Consider the following 21,533-nt stretch of genomic DNA (forward strand, 5'->3'; position numbering starts at 1 on the left):
CTTGAAGCATCTCCAGTGTAAAATTCATTTTTCATTCCAGTTAAAAACTCCTTTGCAAAGGCTTGACAATAAGACCAAACATCCTTAGTATCTGAGCCGCCACAGAAACTAGACAGTTTTACAAGGAAAAGGAAATGGTATTACTATTTTAAATATGGCCAAATCCAAATCCCTCCGATTATACACCCAGCAGTGCTTTCATATTGACATCCTTCAATTTACATGGTGCTCTGACCTAAAGCTACGAACCACACTTGTTAATCCCTTCAACCCGAGCACAAGAACAGTCGATGCCTCCACCTACGTGTTCTACATGCCAACCAACATTGCACCATAGAAGGGCTGGAATTGAAGATCAAAATTTTAAAGAATAGATTACACTAAGAACTGATAGAAAAAATGAGACTAGAACTATGGTACATTTGCAGGAGCAGGGTAAGGGGAAGGTTAGCATTCTTCTAAGGCAATTTCTTCACCAAAAAGGGAACAATTGCAGGGCTGACTTCCAAACATCAGGTATCATTTGTCAGCGGTCAAGTATCCGTTGAAGAAGTCAATTGGTATTCCCCTTTGATAGGGGCAATCCAATGGATGAAGACCAACATCTAGAATGGTCTTTACAGTGCCCTGCTGAACAATTAGTCAATTTCTGATTCTTCTCTACTTTATTCTCAGGTAAGATTTGCTCCACGAACAGATGAACTTGTGTCAGAAGGGTGTAAAGAAGCCACATGAGGTTGCTGCATTTGCGATTCATTGACAAGTCCAAGTACCACTAATGTTGATCTGCAAAATTAAGTGTCAAAAAAATGAACCACACAAATTAAGTGCCACCATCCACAAGAGTATAGCTATGACCAAAACTCAATTCCAAACACACTTCTACACCTGTTTAGCATAAATGAACTTTTGAAGAATAGAACTCATTTACAAATGATAAATTTTTGATTTAGCAATGTTGAATTACATAAAATTTAATTCATAGGAGCAAAGCAAAATGAATGTCTCCATTTACACTAAACAGGATATTAGCAGCAAATATGCTGCAAAATACAGGCTTATCCCAACAGAACAAGCAATCAACTCCTCTATGCAGATAGCCAATAAGCAGGGGAGGAAAAAACCAAAATGATTGCATGATTCAACTGATAATGCTATAATAACTTGCATAGTTTATCAAAAGAGTATCACAAATGAAAAAAAACCATAACAAAAACCACTTCATAATTAAAATAAATTCCTCAAAAAGATATCCGAGGAGTAAAAGACTCATAGATAAGCTCCACGACAACCATACCTAGGTAGTGAAGTTTTGATACTTGGTTGGCTGGCATAAGCAGCTAAGGGGCTTCTGAGACTAGAGTGCTTGTTCAGGGCACTTTCAAGTACTGGAGGTGGTAACTGTGAGTAGCATGCAAAGATGTAATTTGAACACATAAATAAGAGTAACAGGAATCTATGGTAAACACAAACCATGTAATACCTGCAATAATACACGGAAAGAATGTGGCCTGGTTTGAGAGACACATTTCAAGAATCCAACCCACAACTTTGGCATTTTCCAGATCTGAATACCAAATATTCAAAAGATGAGGGTTCTAAAAGAATAATTGAGCAAGCAAGATGGTCAAATTTCCTTTCTATCAATTTAAGTAGAATAGAGAACCAGCTTACCTGTCTACTCACAAGTTTGGAGAGTATCTCCATAACAAAATCAACCTGGAGATCAAGCAAAATTATCATGATTAGTAGTTGATCTTTCACATCATTTAATACTCACTATTGTGAATATCACGCGCTATAGTAAAAACTCTTTATATAGAAACAGAGAAATGTCCTACATAACCACAAACAGGGAAGGGCCATGCAGAAACCCAGCCTGGTTCTTAACAGATCAACTCAAAATGAAAAATCTTACAAATTCCACCTGAAACTGAAACTCGTGGCCATAAAAACATAGATATGGTGTCAATAAAAAGGGTGAAAATCTTCTTATAGAACTATATTATTTTCCATGATGCATCAAACAGTTGGGGCCCTAAAGGATCTTTATTATCATTGGATAGTGGGGCATATATCCCTATATTCTAAATTGAAACGGCTTAAATATTTCGCTGCAAGGCACTAATGAGGTATCTCCCTCTCTCTCAAACGTGAATTAGCAAAAAAATAACTATTTAAACATAAATATAGAAATTGAAGCATTAAAGTTACCAGGGTAGGAAATGCATCGATTGCCTGAATTACTGTTCGCATGAAGAGTAGAGGCAAAGGAGTTTGATCAACCTGGCAACAAAAATAGTCAGTACAAAATATTGAGCTAAATATTGTCCATCATCCAGAATATGATCTTTTTTACATACCATCTGATTTAGGGCCTTTGCCAAAACCTGCTGTGTGAAAACTGTACGTTGTTCAAAACAAGCTGAGCAGGCATCTGTTATCTGAAGAAACACATTAAATTGAATGAGAAACTAACTGATAGCCCAAAAAACTTTTATGACCCATCAAAGTAATCTACAAGCAGCAAAGGCTGAGAAGGTCCTACATTAGAATATCCCGTATTTGATGGGTTGAACTGGGTCTGACCTAAGTCTACTATGGTTTGGCAAACTGATCAATGATCAGTATGAATTGATGATTTAATACTTAGATAACGCCACATGTAACCAAAAGAAGGCTTCACATGACAACAGGAGGAATCATTCTTTTTTTTTTAAAAAAAAAAAAAAGGGAAAAAAGAATCAATAGTCGCTAACAAGAATATTGCAAGTTACGAGCAGAACTACCAAAATTTAGAAATGAACAAAGAAAAATGCATTACCTTTTTTAGTGCAAGGCCATCTTTCTCAGGACTGATGTCATGGATGGCAACCAAAACTTCTGCAGGTGTTAAAGCTGGACCTGTATGAGCTGAACCCTGCCATAAATAATCATGAACTGTTAGCAAATTTTCATTTACAAGGGAAAAAGAAAAAGCTTAAATAACAGAACAGCGTAGCTTAGCTCATAAAACATAAAACCATATAAAGCATTAAGCATTCACACATACCTGTAAAATGTGAGCAAGTGCCATTTGGAATTTCTCTATTGGAAGGCCAACTAACCGAGGGAATATGGGTAAAACCTGAAATCAAAAAATGATTTAAAACACAACTCTATAGCGGCAAAAAGAAACAATAATACAAAAATAAAAAGGCACATTTTACAACTAAAAAGAAGTTGTGGACATGAGATTCAGAGATCATCTGGAGTGCCATATAAAGAGTAACTGAACTGAACATGTGGAAATTGACATGAATCCCAATGCAAAAGAACCATACAAAATTCATGTAATTGAGCTCCTACATCACTTTCTGATATTATATAGTCTAATCCTACTCCATGTCATGCCCAGGTCAACAATTACACTAAATGAGCACATTAACTTTTTAGCCTCAATTTGAAATGGAACCCTCCTTGCAACACTCATTCTGTGTTAAATTACGAAAACTAAAATAATTTGCCAAATTCAAGGAGCTATCCAAAATTCAGGATTCTTTTTGACAGTGATTTCTCGATCTTACACTAAATCTTACACTAACTAGAGGACAAGATAAATCCACTGGGTTTAAGTCTTGGTAAACCAAATTATACCACTCTCTTTGGTTTGATCAACCAAAAAGTTAGTTGCAGTGTCCAGTCACATCCTCCCCACTTCCAAAGGTTTAGCCACTAAATGAGCACGTGCGAATTATATGTCATTCAACATCATTAATAGGAAAGGAATAAAAAAAAAAAGTGAAGCAGACCTCATTCTTGGAGAGTGAAGATAAAATTGGAATAAGTATAGTAGCATCCTGCAACAGAACAATATGCCACAGTAAGATCAAGATGACAATTATTTGAAAGAGGAAAGATTAAAAATATGGTTGCTAATAGAACCTTTAGCTTAGTTTCGTATAAATGTTTCACAGTAGAAATCAGATCAGCAGATGGCGTTGTCTCTTGGGTCAATTTTTGCAGCACCTTGAGAGAAAATAAAACCAATTTCAATATCGTCCATGAATAGAAATAGAGCCTAATAGCAAGAAATTTCAAGGATTAAACAGAATTTCAAAGTAAATCCAGAAAAGGAAACTACAAGCATCAGAAGATTTTCACATCCTTCCGGTGGATCAGATATTATCCGAAGCAGTTCAGAATAAGAAGATCCCAGGGCCCTGATAAGAATAGGGATATGGCGATGAACAGCCTGTATTCCAAAAGTCAAGTTAAAATAGGGAAGTCAATGAACAGAATTTGTAGTTACATTTACTACCAGAAGTATGCAAGGCACAAGATCAAATCTACTCCAAAAGAGGACAGGTATCCTGGGGAAAGACTGGGGAATACTTAAGCCTCATGTTAGATACTGTTAAACTATCATTCCACATGAAAACCTAAAATCTAAGCAAGCATTCATTTCTATCACTGGAGTTGCAAAAGAAATTACTAAAAATAAATAGAAACCTGCTTTACTGTTTTTGGTGCTCGCCCATATATGTCAAAAACAAGTTGAAGAAGAATAGGTCTCTGGCAGGGTAAAGGCTTTGTCAGCATATTTCATAAAAGAAAAAGCAGAAAATCAAGTTTGCAATGACTTTTCAGAAAACCACAAACCTGTGTACACAAAGCAAAAAATAAAGAAATTAGTCGATGAGCTTCAGATAATGATATCATGGACATATTTTGGACAGCTGGTTGTGCACTCCTCATGGAGTTATTTTCACAGTTTACAGTATCTGAGACTTGAGAACCACTGACTGATGTCTCCTGGCTTCCAACCTGAGCATTTTCCAGAGGGAAAAAAAAGGAGAGGATAAGTGATCAAGGTAAATTGATAGATCAAAACATTTGTCCCCAAGTTTCCAACAGGCACAATATGTGTACATTCTATCTGACTGCACTTTTTTATTTTTATTTTTTTTAATTACTAGTCCGTATTAGGTGTAAGCTACCATACAATTAGGTCAATCTTATAAGAATGAAGGGATCAGAAGTATCATTTGAATGACAGCCATGATGCCGGCTGTTAGATATAGAGGAAAGCTTATCCATCTCTCTAGTAAAAGGCCCACAGCAACTCCTTGTATGATCCCACATTCACCTCACTCCACAAAGGAGTCAACCGACAATTAAGGAATTGAACATTTGACATAAATTACACAGATGGATAAATATGATAAGAGAAGTAAATTATAAATACCTCCCCTTCTCTTTGGTCAGTGGAACCTGACTGTGAAAGCTCTGTATTTGAAGTATGTTGATCCACAGCTGACAGCAACATTTTTGTTGCAAATTGCTCAATATTTTCTGCTATATAGTTCAGTTGATAAAGTTTGTTTGCTACCTGTCCAGAACATAGAAAGATGCAGGGTTATTGGAACACACAATAGGAAATAGCATAATTGTCACAGGAAGGAAGAAACTGAATTTATTTTCGAACAAAAAGCCAAACCAACTATGTGTGGAGAGTTTTGATGGGTAAAAAAACCATACCAGCCGGATAGCTTTTGCTCGAATGTCGTCTTGTGAATGAATAGCACACTGCGATTGGGACAGAAATACAAAAGGAAAAAATGTGATTTATAAATTCATACATGCTTAAATAACCCTGCAAACTACCATAATATGTTTCATGAAGGCTTCACCAGTTTCTCCTTTTTCCTTTTTCACATGAGAAAAGGCTAATGCATTTTCAGGATGTTACCAACTTTGTGTTGAATATTAAATGAAGTACCATGCTTGATCCCAATGTTAGCGGACCCCGCAATAGGAACACGAAAGAATAAGGTAATTAATAATCTAAAAAAAAAATTTTGACAGTAAGTAATTTTCCATGATATAGAGGTCTCACAATTCAGAAATTAACATGCCAAAAAACATCTGTCCAGTAAATAGCATAAAAAAAAAAGTGATAACTCATTGACAGATGGACTAAAGGGGAAGATAGTTTTCACTTTTTTTACCTCTTTTTCTCATTCCTAATCTTTACTAGTTTATGTATTAAGCCGGAGACCGGTTAGGGTTTTCTTGTCTCAATTTCTTTCACCTTTTCTTTTTTTTTTTTTTTTTTTTTCTTTTTCCTGAATAAGCGAAATCTGCCCATATGTTTTAACGCAACTGAAAAAGCGCCTTCGCAATTGCTGTTGTTTCAATAGTCAATAATTTACAATTAAAATATAGTACTGTATCTCAGAAAGGAGTACGACTGACTTGAAGTGAATATTTCATATTCATACATAAGAATCAAACTATGTAGATTAGTGCTATGCGATTTTGCACGGCCAAGTTACCTTCAAAGCTATATCTAAGCATGCTTGCCGATTATTTGGACGGCCCAAAATCAAACCCCACACAGCTCCAAGGCCTTGAGTAACACGCTCACCATCACGGACCTCTTTTCCATGGGAATCCAAAACATCACTATAACAGAGATTATCTAACAATTTCAAAGCTGACTCTGGCAAAAGTGGAACTTCTCCAAGAAGTCTACTAAAGGACTTGTCTGAAGCAGGAAAAGCATCTAATAGAGATTTGGCCTACAATGAGAGAGTAATGTAAATCTATTTCTCAGGCAAATAAGATAAGGTTCAACCATTTAAAAAGCTACATACCACTCCCAAGAGGAATTTCTCATACACAACAGAAGCATATGAGGAATTTCCAACTGAATCTACAATCATGAGAGAATGCAGATGGTACAAGATGTGCAATACAAGCTCATGCCCCTGACCATAAAAAAGAACAAGTTAGAAAAGAAACGATTTGTAAAAGATATTTTTTAAAAAATGACAAAAAAGTTCAACCATTTCTATTGTCAAAACAACCATTTGTTACTCCATAGATCATCAACATATAGAAGTATAGAAACACTAAATACAAAGCTTAAAACTCCAACAGTGCATTAAGTTTTCATCTAAGCACCATAGCACCTTGCTTTAGTTACATTAAACAGAAGATGGCAATAATAAACATGAAAAGAATCATGATACAAATAGTATATTTAAAGAAACAAACGCAAAGGCTATATGATCTCGTTCCATGAACCTCTAACAGTAATGCCTATAGAGAGAGAATCATAATGACAAATCAAAAACCAACAATCTGTAGATCTCTAATTGCAAAGACAACGTTATCTATCACATTGTTTGGAATCAATTAACACACCAGCTAAGCTTGATGCAACAAACCAAAACGCATGTTCCTATAAATATTCCATGCAAAAAAAAAAGGCAGATATGTTATTTTTATGAATTTAAACTTGAGAAGAAAATATAATTGTAAAATATGTTGGAAAGGGAAATGAGAACATCATACAGACTTACATAAATTGAATAGCAGCATGGGGGCATTGTTCTAGCACCTTCTGGCTATTCAGAAGCAGTTTTGGTATATACTCAATACAGAAAAATTATTCACGTTGTTCCACATAAATGATATACAAGACCATCATTTTAGGGATCCTCTAGCATGTTTCTAAATATTTTGTTATAAAGAATAGAATGAGGAAAAGAAACTCATGGTATTTTGAAAATTGTGAAGAAGATTTGCAGAGAAATCTTTCTTGCAATTTTCCCAAATCTTAAAATTGTGTAAAATAACTTGTAACCTTGCTATGCCATAAACTGTTACATGCTATTAAAACACAAGTTTCAGATAAACATGATTTGTAATCGAAGAAATTCAATAGACAAATAAAAATAATTCACACAGACCCTAGGGAAGTCATAAGACGTGTTAATGGTGGCAAAAGGTTCCAGTGCCTGCTTTAATAATCATTTACCAGACCAACCCAGAAAGCGGTTAGACAGAAAATGCCACATTACATGTTTCAGTCCCACTGTAGAGACTATTACACTTGAAATATTTTACCCAATAAATTTCAGAGGAGTCACCAGTACAGCAAATAAAAAGTGTTGCAGAAGATATGTAACAAATAATTGAACTGCAAGGTTAATAAAATCATTTACCTTCTGCTGTCGGTAATCCACAGTAATATGGTTTTGCAGCATCACAACAACATCATCATCTACATCAATCTGAAAGAAGCAAAAAAAAAAAGGACATATAATTTGCAAATGCAATTGTATACAGCAATAAAAGATAAGCAAAAAAGGTCTCATTCTAAAAGGAACTAAAATCTACAGAGAAAACATATATAACTACGTATAACTTATTTGTAAACATGTTTTTCCTTGTCCTTATTATCAATAAATCTCCAGCATCAACTTCAAAATGTATAAATTTTTACTTCACCACTTTCCTAGTACCATTGAACTTTCTACAAGTCAAGAAAAACACTTAGGTTGTTTGTCAGTGTAACTTGTGCAAACAATACAGGATTGGTTTGCAGTCTCCTCATTCATCATCCACGAGCCACAGCATGCAGTAAATGGTCTTCTGAGTTATACAAGATTGACAAGGTTAAGTTTGAGTGCTAGATTGTGAAGACCTTGATCTGGTAAGGATTCTCAATGCTATTGGGGCAAGGAGAAATAGCAGGCTTTTGATGACATTGGACATTCTATGGCTTTCTTAAGGAATTATGTGTCCATCAATTTTATTTTGCGTTCTGCTAATAGACTTGCTTTTTAGATTCATCCCAGGATTTTATTCTAAATATTCTTGGTTCAGCTTTTTTTCAGCACTGTACCATCATGCACTAAGGCTGCAATCAGTTGTAACATTTTATTTCTGATGAAGATATTATGAAACAATAGCTACAAAAGAAGTGGGAACAACAAACCTTAAATCATTAGAATCACACAATATCAAGAATCCAAATTCAATTATTATACTAGGTCTCATTCATTACATGAAACAAGTGAACTAATTTACAAAACTTGATAAAACCAACTCTCACATCACAAGAATCCAAGAGAAGGATAATTGCATAAGAACAATGAACAGTCAGAGAATGATACGTTTAAAAAGCGTTCAACAATCAAAAAAAATGTTGCCCCTACCTGAGCAACCAATCGAGCAAGTAAAGCCATGCGTGTCATGCTACAATCAGATCCAGGCAGATGCTTGTGAGATTCAACAATTCGTTCAACAGCCAATTTTCTCAAATTTCTTTGTTGTTCTTCAGTTAGTTCAATGTAAAGTGGAAGCTGAGGTAACTCCTGACAGGTTTCTTCAGGCATAGATGCATTTGAAACAGTTGGAGAATGTGGATCTAATTCCATCAAAGATGCAGAATCAGCCCCATGTGCCACTTCAATATCTGATAACTTCGAGGCAACAAAGTCCTCCTCAACATTGTGGGGAGGAGAAATAGTATGATCTGAAGAAGCCTTGACTTCTGAAGTGGGGAAAATTTCCTCAGGTTTGCTGGAAATCTCCTCTTTCAAACTTAATTGATTGTCAGGCACCAGTTTACTTTCTAGAGGTTTGTCATCATTTTCACTTTTTGATATCAGAACCGCAGGAGGGTTCTCAACAGATGTTGCAGCCAGTGAAAGAGCATTACTCAAAGAAACAGAACCATCAAATTCAGGTTCTGTGGCAACAGTATCATCTGCAACAGGCATGGATGCTATTCCAGCAGCTGTTGCTGTACGTCGTGGATCCAGGCGACGTGGATCCTGGAAACAATTACAAGCAAGTTATTTCAAAGTAAACAAGTTATAATAATCACAAGTAATAATATACAACGGATCTATAAGTTATTCTGATAAACTGAAATTACACAGAAAAGAAAGTATCACAAGGATTTGTGCTTTACCCTTCTTGGATCACGTTTAGAATCGACAGGAAAATTATTGATAGTGGATGTATCAGAAAGTGACAAATTGTTTGTGACTACTGCAGAAAATGTTAAGTGTGCACTGGAAACTGAAGAAAAAGAATTTGTAGGAGCAGATGGTGCCACAACTTGAGCTGGACTGCTTAGAGAACCAATTTGACGAATTACTGGCGAGTTTCCAGACCTCGTCAAAGGTGGGGGGTTCTTAGGCAAATGCTTCATATTAGTGATGACAATATCAGCAAGCAGATCAGGATGAATATTTGAAATGAGAATTTCAAGTGATTCAGCTCCTCTCTCTCCTTCAGCAAGCAATGCACCAATCATAGCTATCATTTGTTCTGCAGGAGTCAAATCACTATCTAATAAAGCAGCACTAGAGGATACTCCATTGGTTGCTACAGAATCATCCTCAGAATCATTTGGCACGGGTATTGTTGACGAGATGTTAGAAACATAACGAATTCTCTTGGATGACACCTCATGACCATTAGCTAGCTCTTCATTATCCAGAGGCATGGACCTTTTTCTTAGCTGATCTCCCAAAACTGGCAGCTGGTTTGATACTTGATCATCCTATATAGGAGAAGTTAAATTCAGTGGAAAAATAGGAATTCTGCTACAATAGCTACTGGATTCAAACAATCAAATAAAAATTGTGAGGCCGTATTCAAGAAATTACCCTGCTGAACCTGGATTCACGTGATGCACGCTCACTATTTTTAATCATTTTATCTACTTGACGGATAACTTGGTCAGCAGCATCCCCAGCATTCATACTTCGTAAAGCCCGAAGCAATCTATCTCTTGACTGAAAGAAACCAAACGAAAATTATAAATTGCCACTCACAAGGCCATGTATACAGCACCACAACTATGAAGCCACTAAACTTAATAATTAATGACCTAATGCATCAATTCCTCTAACTTTTTACGATAAAGAAATGTTCCCAAAAGAGCTGTATTAACAAAACTTCATATCACCCTTTGGGTTTAAGGAACTTTTTGCTTAAGAAGGACCTTCTTTGGATTTTCACTTACTACATTTATTCAATGAATGAGAGAAGAGAAGTGGTCATTTACTTATTAAAACAAAAAGGAGATGATACCATTCAAGTAAGAAAGAGAAGTTGATTTCTAACAAAGATCTTCAGAATGAACATTATGGTTCTCCTATTACTTTTTGCAATTGATAATGCAGCAAATGTGAGGAAATGGCAAGCGACTATAACCTGAAACAAATTTCAAAACTCAAACAATTTTGACGAAAATACTGTTTATTAAATTTCCAGTCTGCTTAAAATAAAGATAAAAAGTCTATTTAAATTGTATGCAATTCTAAAATAAGTACTAATAGAAATAGCAAACAAAATTCTAAACTAACTAGGAAGTAGAATCCAGAAATTTTCAGTGAGCCCACTCTTTTCTTTTATCCCAACTCTCCTAGAATCCCAAGGCTTCCTTTTCTACATCAATTTCTCATCCTCATAACTCTCCTCGCTGATATTGCGTTTCTTTTGGCTGTTTGCATAACGAGGAGTTATGATGGCCCAGTAATACATGAAGCAGACATTTCACATTCAAGGGCCATATTGAGTAACACGAGCTGATTTGAATATTTACAGCCCCATTCATTTAAAATACAACTTGCAAGAAGTAGTTTTAAAATAGTTCAATTTAGCAAAATCAGTAGGTAGGAAACAGATATGAACCCAATTCAAAACATGAGCAATGCAAACTGAAGGTACTTTACCTCAAATATGACCGGATGTGTACACCGCAGGAATCCCAAAAAGGCAGTTCTCAAGGAATACTGGATGCTGGCAGTATGACACCCATTCGACATCTCAAATTTTGGGTTAAAATCAAGCAATGCAGAAAGAACAGTGCCATAGTGGACTGGCCTCTTCCTTGCTATAGCTGCAAGACTGTTAATAGATAAGTATGTCATTAGACGAAAAAGAAAATGATAGAAATATAACTATACATTGTAACTAGAGATTAATCACAGACAAAAGAACAGAGCAGGAGACCAAAACGACAACAAATTAAATTAAAAGGAAGAATTAACATAACACACATTCACACTCGGGCTTATGAGGTTTGAACGAAGCAACAAGATTAAGATAAACTATATATTTGTTAGGAAAAATGTACTAGATACAGGATTCATTTTTCCAATTATCTAAGTATCAGGACAAGGTATCCAACAACAGTGCTTGAAACAAGATACATGGAACATGTAGTACAGATGAGATGACAACTGACTCCCAATTCCCCATACTTAATACTTATAAATATCTCGTAATGCCCCATGGCATCCCAAACTTTCTCATAGCTCTCAATAAACTGCTACAACATGATAACCATGCTTCTACATTCAACAGTTCAGTAATAGCATCCGTCCACATTATCTAATACAAGGCCCATTAGCAGGAAGATCCCATAGTGGTTCAAATATTTGGAGCACGGATATTTTATGCTACAAAGGCGTGCAATTTTGAAATAAAAGAAAAAAATAACATGTAATATCCCCGAAGGTCGGTGACACATTCATTTATTTCCAACTCGAAAGGTGCTACCAGGAACACCATTACAATAATTACCCAAAGGAATCAAAAAGTTATCACACCCAATGATATGCAGTCCATGGTGCACCAAGTCTTCAAAAACAACAACTTCCATCGTGTGCTGCATTCTAACTTCTTTATTTACAGGACAATAATCAACTCACTGCAATCACCCTAGTCATGATTTTAAATATCAGCCATAACTTAGTACATCAATAAAATCCTAACAGCAGAAGTCGATATACTTCAAATAACTTAGTACACATAAGCCATGACAGAGTTACATGTCTCCACCGCGCATGTCTGCATGCACAACCACAATTTAAAACCTCAACTCTAGTACAACTGCCAGCACATCCAATATCAAAAATAATAAATCTTGAAGAAAACAATTTAGATTTCACAATGACCCTGGAACGCTTTATAAAAACATATTTATCATTGCCATAATCATTATCTCCTTCTTAGAGAATTACAGCATAAAATCTTGAGCAATTCTTCTCTTATCTATAACTTAGAGAATAAAATTCATGAGCACAATTTATTGGTCAAGAAAGTTTAACATTCTCGACAGTCCTCTGTAAATCTAGATTTATAGGTGTAAAATCACTGCTACAAATATCATCTTCCTCCAAAGTTTCCCATCTTTCACTTTCAGAAAATCTGACCTGGTATGCCTGTCAAGGCTTCAAAACTGAAAGATCCAAATTCAAGACTCTATTTGTATTGATCATCACTGCGCTCTTCATACTATCTCAAGAAATCACAATGTATGAGCTGTTCTAGCCCATCTAGGAAGGAGCCCTTCTGGTAACATTAAACAACTCACAAAGATTCTGGGAATAGAATATTGACATAACTGATCAACATACAGACCATAATCAACAGACTTGAGACTTGTAGTACATAAATAAAGTCCTGTGTACTGCTAAACTACAGTCAATATAAAATAATAGACTTAGAAAGCAAGCAATCTCATGGACCCTTGAAACCATTACCAAAAAATGGAATCTCAAAGCAAAGAAGCCAACACAAACTGAAAATAGCATATACATGTTACACAGCAGAATATATGGATACCAAAATCCTCAGAAATGAGCCGAAGTCTGTATAACCAACCGTCGAAAGCATGCTTAATTTCTATTAAGTTCCATTCAAAGAAGATGTCGTTACTTATCATCCTCCCCAACAAGGAACCAAAAAGATGCAAATAGACAAGTAAATGTTGCACAGAAGCCTGTTTTGCCATAGGCCTACTTAAGGAGAACTATTAAATACCATTCCTAGTGCAATATAATCCCGGTAAACAACAGCAGTTGAAAGCTGAAATATAAAGCGCCTAAATGGATATGTCACCTTGACATCCCAACTGAAATTATTTTTTAAAGGTAAATGAGCTAGACATCAAGCATCAGAACATCCATTGCAAGTTCATAGCAATACAGTATCATAGTAAAATCAATCAACAAAAGAAAAGTAGAATAAAAAATTCATAATCATTCATCTTTCAACTCAACAAACCAAAACCTCATCAAAGTTCCAAATTTTTAGTAAAAGTAACAAAAACATCTATGATGATGAAACGCAATGCCATGCCTAAAAGGGTGCTTCTACTTCATGTAAAATATTAAACAACTAATGAAGCATACACTTTTACTTGCATAGTGTAACTACCTATGATAAACTCAGTGACATATCTTTGCAAGTGAGACAACACCTTTTTGTCATCTAATGTACCACAAAAAGACATCATGGCTACCAATAGCAAGAAAAAACATATACATAATTAGAAAAAAAAAAAAAAAAAAAAAAAGAAAACATCAATATCAATTTTAGTTAATTTTCTTGGCAATCAATCGACAACATGGCTTCCATTCTTGTCCCTTGTTTCAGAAACATATTATAACTGCACAATGTTCTATGTTCTCCATGTGATTATGTGCTGCTGAAAACTCGACACAAGTCCTTACATTGAACCTCAAAAAGACATTTGGTACTCAAAAAGGTTGAATTTTTGCTTCACATAGTTCATAACTTCAATTATTTTAAAAATTGCAACCAAATTTACATGGCAATTTATAGAGTTGCAATGAGAATTTGCTTAGTGGCCTCATTTCTAGAAACTTCTTTTTCCTGTTACAAGCACATCATAGCTTAAATTATTTCTTCAAGCTCCTGACAGATCAGTAGGAATGCAAGTGCTTATTTTATTATAAATTTATTATACTTAAAAGAACCTTGATTTGAATAATAACTATAAAAATGCAAGTGCTCTTTATTATACTATATATCAAGGCTTTGTGGATGGAGCAAGGTCTATGAAAGCCAAACTCTACCTTGCAAACTCCCAAAGCATGGTAATCAACTTCATATTTAGCTAATAGTCTAAAAGAGGAGAACCATCCAGTATATAGGCTGAGATTTCATTGGTAAGTAAATAGATAAAACTTCCCAAAAAGAATGCAAGGCTAGTAAGACAAGTAAGATGGCCAGTTCAAACCATAACAAATGGAGAAGAGAATTATAGAAGGTAATCCCCAGTTAAAAGAACTTTTAATTTCTTAAGGATTAAATGTGTATCAAATGTAACAGAACAATAATACATTTTCAATTTGGATATTATCAGCTGTATGCACATATAGTGCCAAAACTCAAACAACAGTAAAGTAAATGGCCCTTTAACAGTTTACAAAGCATAAACTGTCTTGCTTGACAACCCAGTCTCTCTCAGCACCTGGGATGACAATTTTACCATCAGTTAACCATAAGTATCACTGGCCACTTGTGCTGAAAAGTACCCAAACAATGAGAAAATTGTCTAGCCCTGTAACTCCCATTATCTGAACCATCATTCAGCAGTATCCAAGCCCTGATTCCTCATAGGAGAGCTGGTCAGCATGCTGCAATCACACCACAAACAAGCAGTTGAACTTGTACTACAACCTGTTTCCAAGCTTCAGTTATCCCTCCAAAATTTTCAACATAGTGTAAGTTTAAGGCAACATGTAGTTTACTCCCTATATCAATATGTAGAAAATTTTAAGGCCTTGATTAATCGGATGATGCTTGACAAATCAGTAACAGGAATATACAAGGCATGTTTACAGTTATTGAAATCAAATTTCAAGTCTGCATATGAAACACTAGAAATGTAAGTAAGTAGTTCATATCCTGCTTGGAATTAAGACAAGATCTAAAAAACAATTTGGCTGAAAAGATTTCAGATGAGTAAACAAAAGCACATTTACTCAGAGCATATAGACCTTCCACAATCTATTCTTGTTCCTTTCTTCACTTTTTCCCCGCCAGGGGACAACAGGTGTAAGGGGTGGGTGAAAGGGGAAACAAAATGGCATACCAATCCACAAGTATCAGAATATTTATTGGGTACAGAAAACCACAAAACAAAATTATACAGCCATATTAATGTCATAACCAGACCAAAAGAAAGTTCCAAAGTGACTACATTATCACATGATATATGGTATAATATGCATAATAAGTACACTATAAACGTAAGCATGCATAAAAAATCTAGGCATATTACAAACACTTACATCTTCAACAAAACATAGCATATGACCTTTGGAATAAAATAATGCATGCTAGGTGGATAAATGACCAGGTGAGATTTCTACCATATGCTTAGCTCTGCCAATTCTCTCTTCGCTCTCCTTTGCAGTTAATCACTATTAATCTTTGAGGTAAAGTGTGCAAGGTGATGGTATTTTTAATATGTTAGCAACTCTAAAGTCATATAACACTGTAAATATAAGACCAGAAACAGCTATATAGATTTCATAAGTTTCTTCCATAAGACAACAATATAATAGCTTCACTAGAAAATGTACTTTTTAAACCATTTAAATCATCTATTAAATAGAAACCAAATATTAAGTCAGTTAGCCCAAATGAAAACAAATAACAAAGACTAATAGAGTAAAACAGCGGATGGCAGACCATGTCTCAGCATAGCTGAACAAAGGGATTCAATTCGAAGTTATGGCCGTTGACCACAGAAGAAAATGTCAAGGAACTAATAAGGCAAATCAAACAATAAAATATGCAAAAAGAAAAGATAGCATCAATTTGAAAATTACCACATCCTATTCAAGTATTTATTGTTCAATTTTAAAAATTAAGGAGGCAAGAACTTTGTGATGTCCCAAAAGGTAAGATGGATAAAATGCAGGCCAGACTTTAAACACAAATGACTGTTCATTAACAAACCTAACAATTTAATAGCAAAAATAGTTATTCAAACTTGCAGCTCTGAGTAAAGAAATGTGATAATACAAAAACTTGGAAGGTCAACCCATACCAAAATTTCTTAAGACTACTGAAAATTTAGCTAAGGTTTTTAGCAACCATGTATGCTGAATTAAGGATCAGATAATGAGCGTTCACAAACTTATGAAAATGAGAGAAATAAAATATCGGTTTGAAGGTTTAAGGAAATAGAAAGCAAAAGCTAGAGAAAAACAGAAACACAGCTCAACTCTTACATATCTGAGTTTGATAGCAACTCAAGACCTTGCAAAAATGACCAGAAACACATAAATGGAACAATAAAGAATCATTTGTGTGCTTAAAAGCATCTATAATTTGTGGAAGCTTAAATATATCTGATGTATGTATAAATAGTAAAATGTAGCCTAGATATGCATTATAAGTTAGAGAAACACAAAACAAACGCTCTAACTCCTATAAAATGATTTCAAATTGAAAAAGGAAATAGGAAGGAATCTATGGAAAAACTAATCAGAAAGTATAAATGCAAGTATCGAGATAATTTAAGGATTAGTATGTGAAGCCTCACCAATTGACAACAGCAATAGTCAATGGACCAGGACAACTGCTGGGAATCTGTAATAAGTCTAATAGAATGCCAAGAGTCCGGTCTGCATCTGACATAAGTGCGACTGGATCCAAAACAGGATGGCCACCAGCCAGCCAAGAAACATTAAATAAGCGCCTACTTCCTGTGATAAGTAGAGCCAAATCAGCAGGCAATGACAGTTATTTGTTAAAAGTAAAATACAGAACTCAAAAAGGACATGCAATTGTGATATCATCTCATATAAAACTTCTATCTAAACTCTTAAAGGTCAGAATCCAATACCTTCAGTAACAAGTTTTTCAGAATCACTGGTGTCAGCTGTAAAAAGCAATATATATGTTTCCAAAAATTTCAATGACAGCAACTTTGTACCAACAGAACCAGGCTGCAGGGAAGTTAAAAAATATAAATAGAAAAGATTAGCAAAAGATTTCAAATGCTTAGTGATCAGATTATACAGTTCTACAAGCCCAGATATCTTCCAGTGTCCAAACTGAACCAGTTTTTTAGAAAGTCTAATAAATGCCTTCCCCAGAAGCCATTAAACATGGATGTCAACAAGAAAACTATAGTAGCTGTTCTTGATCAAGAGAATTCCAGTTTCAAAAGTAAATCTAGAATTTTTCTCATCAACAGCTTCTTCATCTAATCACACAAAAAGGAAGAACTTTCTACTATACAATCTGTTAATATGTAGAATTATCACACAAATATATTGCTTATACAGCTTTCAGGATGTACAGATTAATGAATTGATAATTTGTAACACAAATTTACTGTAATGAAGAACCACATCTTCTGAAAAGGAAGTGGGGGGCAAAGAAGATGACTTATAATCACCAGGACCAGGCATTATTTCAAAGGGGGAAAATTGCATTAAGTTAATTTTGCGAAGAGTATTATATACCTCCACTGCAACTGCAAACACTGCATCCTTGAACTTAAGCATCCATAGCCATAGTTCTTCTAGCCATCGATCCACTTTACCCCGCCGATGATACTGAAATTATTTACAAATGCAAGATTAAAGGAGGATAATAATGAGGGAATCCAGTCAAAATATATAAAGCTAAGTTTGATAAGGATGAAAAAAAAATGAGCAAAATGTGTTTCCAATAGCATATATTACAAATGACCAAATTAAAAAAAGAAAGAAAATTTGCACATTATTGCAACACCATTTAATTAAATCAAACCTACATTTAAAAAGCAGGCATTGTAAGTAAAACTAAAACTAATACCCAAAAATCAATTCACTTATAATCCAAAACCAAGATCAAAATAAACCGAAGGTGGTTCATATTTTCAGTTCCATTCCAGGAAGAGAGTTTTTCCTTTTTTTTTTTGTTTTTTTTTTTTTTTTTTGGGGGGGGGGGGGGTGAGAGGAGGAGGGAAGGGAAGGGGAGAGAGAGAGCGGAGACCTGCAATGCCATTTCCTCTAGAACACCACAAAAGAAATGTGTGCCACTAACAATAGACTGCTTAGCAATATCAGGATCAGTATCTTTCAAAAAAGCCACTAAGACAGGCATGAATATAGAACAGTGCTCCATTCCTTTCAAGCCAATTTCTTCAATTATCCTGCCAGCCAAGAGAAACAGAGCTTAATAAAACTCAAAGCATGCCAGGAAATTTCCAAAGCAACATCAATTAAATTTATCTACAGTAATCGGTATTAAAACAATATATCTCACAAATTGATTTAATTTACCGACAGTATTAAATCAAAAGCTTAATTTGAACAGAAAAGGGCGCCTGTGCATTAAATGCTAGCTATTTGAGAGGAACAAAACTAAACAGCATTTAAAAAGAATTAGCAAATTGCAAGAAATCAGAGAACAAATAAAAAATAAAGAGCATGCAATGTTAAATCACACAATGAGTACCCAAATTCCACACTTAAAACAGAAAAAAAAAATATCCACAAGGAATTCGATAAAAGTATAAATTAGGGTTTGAACTGACTCGACAAGCATTTTTCGAACGAGACTCTCATGTGAGAATTGGAGTTCGGTCAAGTAAGGGAAAAGCTCGGCAGCTGAAGACGGCTCGACTGACAATAGAATGTCCTTTGCCTGTCTTAAAGAAGAGAGCTTAACCGCCAAATCGCCATGGTTGTTCGCTGCAGTGAGAAGAGATAGCGCTTGGTCCCTCAAAGCCATGTCTGATTATAAATTGGTCAACAATCTACAGAGACAGTTTTAGGGTTTTGAAGAAGAGTGGTGAGCTTTCACCGGAAACAACATGAGCGTGGAAATCAGAGATTGAAAAACAGCGGGATTTTTCATAAAATAGTGATTTTTAGTGATGACTTCGTTTCCGAAGGTAGGGCTTTGTCAGTCATTAATATATATAGATGGATCGACACGGGTTTCAGTTTTGTGGATGAACCGTAGTTTACAGAAATTTTAAAGGCTCCGCGCTAACGTGCGCTGGTTGTGGTTATTGTTTGTAACAATATCTAAAGATAAAATAATAATTTAAGAGGAAAATCATTATCCTTGCTGTATTTATATTCTTATCAGTAATACCGCTGCTCCTTAGGGGTGAACAAACCAAATTCTATTAATGGTCTATTCGGTAATATTAATTGTTTTTAGTAACTGTTATAATTAACTATAAAACATTATATTAACTTCCTAAAGTTAAAATCGAACGTTATGTTACCAAACACTATAATAGATAAATGTTAAAAGCTACTTAGAGAATTATTGTTGCCGAACACAACCATTACCCATTAATAGTTGTTAGCTGTTATTTATTAGTTTTAATATTTAACTGTTAGCTATTTATTTTTATCTAATAGCTACATAGCTAGTTGTAGTAATTGTTAGCTATATAACTGTTAACATTGCACAAAAAGTTCTCTCATTCTCTAAAAATCGAATACTACAGTTAATAGAAATAAAATTTTAATTTGATCAAAATAGTAAATGATAGTTTAAAAATTATTGCTGAAGATAGTTTAATTTACTCAATTTGACCAATTTGATTCGTAAATATATATTGGGCTAATCTTAAGTTAAAGAAAATTAGATTTGTAATCATCCGTTAAAAATTAATCAAACTGAATTTTCTTTTTTATTTTAGTAATTTTGATTGTTTTTATTTCGTTTAAAATCAGTTTATCACAAATTTGGATTAAATACATCGATTAATTATGTTTTAATTTTTTTAATTTCAGTGCAGTTAATAATTAAAATTATTTCAACCAAAATTATTCAATTATATTTGGTTAATTCAAAATAAATCAATTTATTTATTTAATTAAAAGTATTATTCAAATGGGTTGAATTTGCTAGATACCCACCTCTATAATCCCTGTGTGAATAGAAACCCGTCGCCACGTGGCTTGACATCATTAACCTCAATTCTTGGAGGAAATAATTGTGATTTAATAAAACGGATAACCGCAGTAAGACGGAGATCATAATTAATTTCATGAATATTCCTACGTCATTTTGATTTATTAAGAGAAGACAGAGTATGTTGAGCAATATTAATTATTTCAATAGCTGTTAATTGTTTTAATAATTTTTAACTGTTTTAGTAGTTGTTAGATATTAATTGTTAGTTGTTAGCTATTTATGTATGGTTTAAAGTAAAATTGTTTAGTAAAAATAGACGTTTGATTAATTGTCTGAATTAAAATGCCAAAAAATTTAGAATATTGGCCATAGAATTGAAATTGAGTAATTAATAAAAAATAACAAGCGTTTTTTTTTTTCTTTTCTAAATTATTATCTTTTTTATTTCAATTTCTTCTATAACAAAAAATTATTTCTTATAAAATTAAAATGAAAATATGAGGAAAAAAATTCTTTTCTAATTTTCATTTAATTTTGACAACATACTCTTTTTTTTTTTTTTTTTAAGATATGCTCTTATCCTTGTTTTAAGACAATAGAAATAAAATATTTAAATAATTAAAATGGCATACATTTCTTTGAGATTTGAAAAAGAAAAATTAAATAAATAATAAGAGTACCAAATTCAAGAAAACATAGATAAGAGTGTAAATAATAAAATTTAAAAGGCTAAACTTTAAAGGATTTAACCCCTAACCTGTAACAGTTGTTACATATATTTTTAACTACAGTCAAAATACTAAAAACTGCCGAATAGGCTCTTTAGCGTTAAGGTCTAAAATTATTCTTTTTATTATTCGCATAAATTCACTTTTGTACATTTTTATAAAATTAATTTTTCTTTCATGACGTGCACTGCACGTTGACTTTACTCGTTATACTTATTTTAACTCGTTTAATTTTTTATTTACATAATATTAAAGTACAAGTTCTTATTTATATTATAATAAATACAATGATTAATTTATATTGCATTTTATCTA

General features: G+C 34.0%; 1 protein-coding gene across 1 annotated transcript; it reads right to left on the reverse strand.

The window, feature by feature from the left end:
- Positions 1 to 11: 11 nt before the first annotated feature.
- On the reverse strand, positions 12 to 19,612 carry LOC105630767 (symplekin). The gene is made up of 27 exons (XM_089726238.1): positions 19,148 to 19,612; positions 18,604 to 18,763; positions 18,090 to 18,182; positions 17,465 to 17,567; positions 17,162 to 17,324; positions 11,526 to 11,700; positions 10,455 to 10,583; positions 9,752 to 10,348; positions 8,991 to 9,611; positions 7,995 to 8,063; positions 6,639 to 6,752; positions 6,318 to 6,563; positions 5,521 to 5,568; positions 5,228 to 5,371; positions 4,642 to 4,806; positions 4,492 to 4,554; positions 4,124 to 4,234; positions 3,925 to 4,008; positions 3,792 to 3,839; positions 3,053 to 3,127; positions 2,825 to 2,920; positions 2,364 to 2,444; positions 2,215 to 2,286; positions 1,675 to 1,719; positions 1,484 to 1,567; positions 1,298 to 1,401; positions 12 to 786 (listed from the first exon to the last, which is right to left on the reverse strand). The coding sequence occupies exons 1-27, from the start codon at positions 19,342 to 19,344 to the stop codon at positions 672 to 674; spliced, it is 4,002 nt and encodes a 1,333-aa protein (XP_089582364.1). The 5' UTR covers positions 19,345 to 19,612; the 3' UTR covers positions 12 to 671.
- Positions 19,613 to 21,533: the final 1,921 nt, after the last annotated feature.

This window comes from Jatropha curcas, chromosome 9, assembly GCF_041381405.1.
Source record: "Jatropha curcas cultivar XTBG-Jc1 chromosome 9, XTBG_Jcur_1.0, whole genome shotgun sequence".
NCBI classification, from domain to species: domain Eukaryota; kingdom Viridiplantae; phylum Streptophyta; class Magnoliopsida; order Malpighiales; family Euphorbiaceae; genus Jatropha; species Jatropha curcas.

Coding starts and splice junctions, on each gene's coding strand:
- LOC105630767 (XM_089726238.1), bottom strand. CDS start 19,344: ATGGCTTTGAGGGACCAAGCGCTATCTCTTCTCACTGCAGCGAACAAC. Junction 4,807..5,227: donor CTGACCAAAGAGAAGGGGAG/GTATTTATAATT, acceptor GAAAATGCTCAG/GTTGGAAGCCAGGAGACATC. Junction 4,009..4,123: donor GTGAAAATCTTCTGATGCTT/GTAGTTTCCTTT, acceptor TTTTCTCTCAAG/GTGCTGCAAAAATTGACCCA.